Below are 7,263 nucleotides of genomic sequence, written 5' to 3' on the forward strand. Positions count from 1 at the left end.
CGGGACGGGGACCAGGAAAGGCGGGGACTCCCGGTGGAGCGGAGCCGGGGGTGGGACCCCTAGGTGGGGGTGACCCCTGGGGTGGGGGCCCCCAGGTGGGGGTGACCCCGGGGGTGGGGGCCCCCAGGTGGGGTGACCCCGGGGGTGGGGACTCCAGGTGGGGGGATCCAGGGGGTGAGGACCCCGAATGGGGGAGATCCAGGGGGGCGGGGACCCCGAATGGGGGTTATCTAGGAAGATGGGGGACCCCCTAAAGGGGGAAACCCCTGGGGTGTGGGGACTCCGAGAGCGGGAGATCCAACCCCAGGTAGGGGAGATCCCGGGGAAATCGGGACCCTGAGTTGGGTAGAGGCCCGGGGGTGGGGACCCTGAATGGGGGAGATCGAGGGGGGGGTCGGGACCCCGAGTGGGGAGATCCTAGGAGGGACCCCCGGGAGGTGGTGACCCCGGGGATGGGGACCTGGGGCAGTGAGGACCCTAGGAAGTGGGGACCCCAGGGTGGACTGGGTCACGGGGAGGTGGGGACCCAGTGAGTTGTGGACCACGCGCAGAGGGGACCCCAGGGCAGAAGGGACCCCGGGGAAGTGGGGACCGGGGACACTGAGGACCCCGGGGTGGAGAGGATGCCAGGGAAGTGGGAGACCCCGGGGAAGTGGGGACCCCAAAGCGGAGGGGACCCCAGGGAAGGGGGACCCTGAGGAAGTGGGGACCCCGGGGATACTGCGCGGTGGGAACTCGGGGCGACGGGGACCCCAACTTCCCCTAGACTGCGGGAGTCGCCCCCACCCCCGGCCGTCTCTCCTGCTGGGTTGGGGGCGTGTCCCGTCCCGCGTGGCAGCCTCGGCCCCTCTGCACCCGACACCGGCGCAGTCAGGCTGGCGGGGAGCCGGCGGGGTGGGGGCTGGAGGCCTCGCGAGGAACCAGGAACCGCTTCCCTCCGCCGAGGGCTGGGAATGTTTTATTGATGAGCCGCCTGGCTTCGGGCGCCCTGAGCTCGGCATCAAAGCGGCTTCGCGACCGCAGAGGGCGACCCGGACCGGGAGGAGGGCGCGGGTGCTGGTCAAGAAGCCGACTCAGTCCCCCTGGGGACACGGTGGACGGGGTCTAGGCCGGGGGCCTCGGGCCTTGGCCTGAACGAGACGAGGTGGGGCAGCAGGTAGAGGCATTCCTGCAGCCGGAATTCTGGAACACACCTGTTTTACAGATGAGGAAACTGAGGCCGGGAGGCCCCTTGACTGGCAGACGCTTGATGTCTCTCTCTAGCCTGAGATGCTTCCAGGAGGCCCCGTTTGGGGCTGTTGTAGCAACAAAGAGCACTCCCTACCTGTCTAGACCCCTCACCTACCCAGGCCACGCCTTCCTCTGGTCCTGCCCGGTTCCCAGCCCTGGTCTTGCTTGGTCCTCTGCACAGGAGGGAGACTGTATTTATGGAAAGACAATCCCTCCGTGAGCCCCAGGGCGGTGGAAAGCTGTGTCTAATGTGGCCCTAGAAGGCCTGAGCTGGTGGGCACACACAGGGCAGGAGGGTTCATCCCCCAGGAAGCTGTAGGTCATTCTGGAGACTCAACAGGCGCTGTGCTGAGGGACACAGATGTTTGTGCTTAGTCAGCAGTTAGCCGGTGCCAGCCTTGTCCTGGCTGTTTTCACACTCACACACTCAGGCTCACCGAAGCCTCTTCTTGTCCCCATTTTAAAGGCAGGAGACCAAGGCAGGAAGGTCTTGGTTGGTCTCCCCCCTCCACACACACACTGGGAACCTGTGGAACCATGGGGAGTAAGCCCACCATTAGACACTGCTATCCAGTCCACTCAGGAGAATCCCATTTTACAAGTGATCCCCCAGGCCTCACACAGTTAAGGTCACTCCCAACACCCCTCTCCCCCCATACCAGGGTTCAGTCTTGACTACCACAGGAAGCACCAGGGTATTTTGTTTTTGATGATATGTAAGAGATGGAGATGCTTAAAACTCCTGTCATGCGGCGGCCCAGAGCGGGCAGCCCCAGGTGGGGTCTTGGTAGCTGTTGGCCCCTCTGCCTTCCCTGACACTTGACACCTCCTTCAGGCACATAGGGCCCAAGCTACTAGAGCAGAACTGGCAAGTTGGCAGTCGGGCCCAGGAGGGAGGCACCCTAAGGCCAGCATCTGTTTTCAGTGTGGTCCTCTTGGCTGGAACTGGGAAAAAAATCTAATCTTGTCACGCAAAGAAAGTGATTTTTCTAAAGAAGAAAGAAACCCAGATTCGGGTGTGCCCACCATGGCTGTGGCAGGATGGCTCCTGGAGACCCAGATAAGGCTGCCCACTCCCCTGACAGATGGAACCCGGTTCTGCCCGTCAGGTCCGCCACATAGCAAATGGTCACATTCCTCAGGTCTGACTCTGCCCCTGCCCAGCCTTGTCCTTGAAGGATGGCTTTGTTGGGGTAGGGTGAGGTGCTACAGTGACTCAGGATTCTGATTTCATCTGGGAGGTGGCTCTGTAGACACCCTGGCTAGTAGGGTCCCCAGCCTGGCTGCCTGCTATGTATTTACTCTTCCTACTGTGACAGTGGAGGTCTGAATCAGCTAAGGTCTGAATCCAGGTTCTGAGGGAGGAAGTAAAGAGGTCCGGCTTGGTTCAAGTGCAGAGCCACAGTGAATCACTCAGGATGTATGTCCCACAAGGGTTTGGGCATCTTGCTTGCAGCATGGAGCCAGCTTGTGTCACTCCAACCCTCTGCAACTCCGGGGCTTTTGTGGCCTGAGAGCCCCACATGGTCTCGACACAGACTGGAAGAAGAACATAGTAATGACTCCTCCTCCCCGCCCCCCCACATTTTGGTCTTTTTGAGACAGGGTCTCTCTGTAGCCCCAGCTGTCCTGGAACTCACTGTGTAGATCAGGCTGGCCTTGAACTCAAGGCGTATACCACCACGCCCAGCTCCATAATGATTTCTTACATTATGCAGAGGACTCTGTGTTGCAAACCTGTGGAAGCTGGTCAGCACAGCCCCCCACCATGGCCACTGGTCTCTGAGGCCACTGAAGACCGCAGTGCCCCCTTGGGGAGTGTCCCTTCCCATGGCCGTGACTCTGGTGTGCAGAACAGTCCTGTTTCACGCTTGCTCAGAAGGCAGTAGACCCTGCAGGAAGAAGTAGACATTTTTTATTATGTGTATGAGTGCATTGCTTGTATGTATGTAAGTGCACCCATGTCTTGCAGTGCCTGAGGAGGTCAAAAGAGGGCGTCCAGTCGGATCCCCTGGAATTGGAGTTATAGATGGTTATTAGCCACGGAGCCCAGATCCTCTGCAGGAGCAGCCAGTGCTCTTAACCGCTGAGCCATCTCTCTAGCCCTGGAAATAGGGTTTTATAACTGCCTGTCACCTCAGAGGATCCGGTGATCCTTTGGTGACAGGGAGGTTTTTATGTCTCCAAGCCCCAAACTCTGTTATGCAAACAGTTGACTGATACCTGAGGTTCTAAAAGGACTGTAAACAGCCCAGTTATTCCAAAGGAAGTTGAAACTTCGCACCCTGCAAAGGTGTGAAAGATGGAAGGGGGGGGGTGGCGGCTAGCCTCTGCCCTTCTGCCTAAGGGTGAGCAGGGGGTGCCCTCCCCTCACCCAAGGTGAGCAGCCGCCGGGCTAGCCTGTCACTGCTCTCTGTCACTGTCCTGGGTGAGCTGCCGACTGGAGGACCCTTGACCTCACACGCCGGCGGGTGTCAGGGATCTCCTTTGAGACCGGCTCCAGTACCTAAGAAGGAGGGCTGTCCCTCACACAAAACAGCTAATAATCAGAATCAGAGAATTTAGCATTGACCCCCACACCACCACCTAGGACACTTTTTTTCCCCCATTTTCATGGATGTGTGGTGTACGTGCATGGTTGTGCGTGTGCGTACATGGTGGGGTGCGTACACGGCGGGGTGCGTACACGGCGGGGTGCGCACATGGCAGGGGTGCGCACAGAAGCTGGAGGTTGATGTCCAGTTATCACTCTTCCACCTCATTGACGCAGGGTCTCTCAATCAAACCCAGAGCTCACCGATATGACTAGGATCATCAGCTTGCTCTGGGGATCCCATCTCCACCTTTGAGGCTAGAATTACAGGTGATCCGCCACTCCCCGGGGGTTTATGTGGGATCTGGTCCTGTTGCTTCCAAGGAAGCAGGTCCCACTGTGCTGGCTCGCCTCCCTCTTGGCCCCCACCACTTTGACTGGACCTTTCTGGCATATTTTATACCTGTTCCAGGCATGACTAAGTGCAAGGACTTGAACGGGCTCATTGCTCTTTGGGCTCTGGCTCAGGTGTGTTGTACTCTTGAATGTCTGAGACCAACTCCCATCAGACAGAACAGAAGGGACAGGTCTCCAGATGAGAGCGCACCCTGCACGTGCCCCTGGTGCAGTCTGTGTGGCTATGCTCTGGTCGATGTGTAGACAGTCCTGACCTTGGGCACTCACCCCCGATAGGGAACCAAGGACAGACCCACTGGGTGAACCCATGAATTTACTAGGGTTACTTACAGGGTATGGGTGAGGGGTGACTTGCAGAGACAGCTGCATCACCAAAGCCCAGCCCAGCATGGGTGACAGCTCAGGAGAGCAGGAACCCTGGACGCACTGCATGGCTTGAGACAGCTCCAAGGCCTGGCGAGTCCCCTCCTCCCAGCAGTCACCACCCCTTACTGTTATAGAACCTTGGGAAAGGAGGGCCCTGTGCATCTGGTCAATTTCAGGACTTCTGAGACTTGTGAATTGTTTATTTCCTGACTCTAAGGAGCCTCCCTTTAGAACTTTTGAGTCTTGGAGCTGGAGAGATAGCTCAGCAGTTAAGAGCACTGCACCACCACATGGGGACCGACAGCTGTCAGTCACTCCAGCTCCAGGGGATCCGACGCCCTCTTCTGACCTCTTCGGGCAATGCATAATACAGGTGCACTTACACACTCATACACATAAAATAAAGATAATAAAAATATTTAAATAATTTTTAATGTAAAAAACTTTGTGAGTCTTAACAAACTTCCCTCCAGATGAAATGTTTCAGTTTGGAGGGAATTGGTAGACAACTCAGCCACCGGACCACCGGCCACCCTCCATGGCCTCACCACATAGCCAGACTCAGAGCTGGGCACACAGGTGGTTCCCATCAGCCTCTCAAAGGTGCTGAGACCCTCCAAGATGAGTCTTCTGTTCCCAGAAGGATGCTGCTGAGCCTTACAGGCCTCTGTGGGTCAGGGCTGAGGCCAGCTCTGTGGCTCCCAATAAACTGGTAGCCTTGGGCCACTGACACCACCTCTCTGATCCTTTATTTCCACATCTGTGAAACAGGATGGTCACAGCACCTGGAGGATGAGCTGTCAGGGGTGTGAGGTGACTCCCCTCCCCCGCCTGCTGCCGTGTGTATTGATCAGTTGCTTAGAGTTCTGAGGGCCCATTAGAAGCAGGAAGGTCAGGGCCTATGCATTCTAATTCCCCATGGACTGGGAAACAGCTCTTTATAACCCTGTTCACTTCAACTCCAAGAATCTGCATCAAGAGGGTCACGGGCTGGGCTGTGACTCAGGAGAACTGCAGGTACCTGTGATCAAGGCCCTGGATTTGATCCCCAGCACCACAATGAAGGAATGAAGTTGACGAAGTTATTGACTGAAGACTTTGGGCGGGGTGGGGGTCACCCTGGAGGCTGACCATCGTGCCGCAGTCCCTAGAAAGGAAAGGCTTCGGTGGTGTTTCCACACCCTCAGCCCCGGCCAGTCTCACCTTGAACATCACCAGCCGGCAGCCCCACCACACCACCTTTTTCCAGGGTATCTAACTTTCCTTCCTTCAGCACAGATTCAGCCCAGATATGGTCAGCAGGCACTGTGACCTCACAGCTGGCTTGCCCAGCCACTGCTTCCTGTAGTGCATCCAGCCGGTCAGGGTGGGGGCCTGGCAGCATGTGGCCAGTGGCAGCGGCTGCCCCTCCCTGAGCAGTCTCCTCTCTCCACAGGCCGGCAGAAGTGACACTATGGGGTTGAAGCTCTCTTGTCTGAAAGGTAAGGCAGAAACTAGGGGCCTGGAGGCTTGGGGGTGTGGGGGAGCAAAGAGGTGGAGGCTAGAGTGGAGAAAGTAGAGGGGGACCCAGATTCTTGGGGTGCTGTTCTGGAGCTATGGAACCTTGTTTCTCAAGGGCGCTCTATTTATAGGTGCTCTATAAATGCTTGATCTGCCTCTGCACCCTCCTCTCAGGCCTTTCTTTACCAGCAGTTGGCAACAGGGGAATGGTACAGTGCCCATGTGCCTCAGTTTCCCCCTCAGAGTGACAATCCCAGAAGAGTATGGTTGGGCATGGTGGCATATACCTTTTAATCCCAGCACTCGGGAGGCAGAAGCAGGTGGATCTCTGTGAGTTCAAGGCCAACCTCTACATAGTGAGTTCTAGGACATCTGGGGCTACAGGGAGAACCTGTCTCAAAAGACAAGGAAAGCACTGGAGGCCTATGGCACAGGAGGCCTATGCAAGAAGTCAGACTCAGCTGGGGGAGGGGTCGTGTTGCCTCCCCAGATACCCAGGATGTGTCACCCAAGCAGGTGGTCTAGCTTGGCTGGGAAAAGACCAGCAAGGAGTTGTAAAGGGTGCAGACTCCCTGAGGGATGGAGGTGGCCTAGGCCTCTCTCCCTAGTCCAGCTGGAACCTGAGGCCACAGGGCCCTCAGGGGGGATTCCTCCTGAAGCCTGCCACCTCCCCAGTGCTCTGCCCTGTCACACAGGCACAGTCCCCACACTCATCTCCCAGTTGTAAGGTCTAGAGCTGCTGTGGACAGCCCTACCGCAGGCCTGCTACTACCGGACTCATGGTTACCAAACTTGCCATGGCTCCATCAGTCCCTAGAGCCTATGCAAGCCACAGGGCCACAATAGCCTTGGTCCTCGCTGGCCAGTGTGTTTTCCATGCAGCAGCTGTCAGACGCATGCATGCTCAGCTGCTGGTCTGCCTGCCGGCTCCCCACCCTGCCCACCTCAGGCTCCCCTCTTCCAGTCTGCCTTCCTTGCAAGGACTCAGGGGCCTCTTGACCTCTGAGGTCTACCCGCTCTGTGCCCTGGCCTCACTAGGACACCTGAGCCAGGGCCTCCATTTCCTTGTCCCTAAAGCTGGGTGGAGATGGTCCATGTGGGGCTCAGGAATGCCGGGAACTGGCACTCAGGCTTCCCCTGGGGGCCCAGCCCTTGTGATGATTCCATCTTCTCCCCTCCCTTCCTCTTCCCTCCCCTCCCCTCCCTTCCCCTCCCCC

At 57.7% G+C, this 7,263-nt stretch overlaps 1 protein-coding gene across 2 annotated transcripts in view; it reads left to right on the forward strand.

Annotated features, from left to right (window-relative positions):
* The window catches only part of CUNH16orf74 (chromosome unknown C16orf74 homolog), a 37,349-nt gene that overhangs the window by 6,518 nt on the left and 23,568 nt on the right, over window positions 1-7,263 (forward strand). The window contains exons 1-2 of one of the 2 annotated variants that reach the window (XM_008827892.3): window positions 5,671-5,796; window positions 5,982-6,027. In XM_008827892.3, the coding sequence (XP_008826114.1) occupies window positions 6,000-6,027 (28 nt within the window). In that variant the 5' untranslated portion in view covers window positions 5,671-5,796; window positions 5,982-5,999. Of the gene's footprint in view, window positions 1-5,670; window positions 5,797-5,981; window positions 6,028-7,263 lie in introns of those variants that run through there. The other variant, XM_029561015.1, reaches the window with a different exon arrangement.

This window comes from Nannospalax galili, unplaced genomic scaffold, assembly GCF_000622305.1.
Source record: "Nannospalax galili isolate Female #2095 unplaced genomic scaffold, S.galili_v1.0 scaffold933, whole genome shotgun sequence".
In the NCBI taxonomy this organism is placed as follows: domain Eukaryota; kingdom Metazoa; phylum Chordata; class Mammalia; order Rodentia; family Spalacidae; genus Nannospalax; species Nannospalax galili.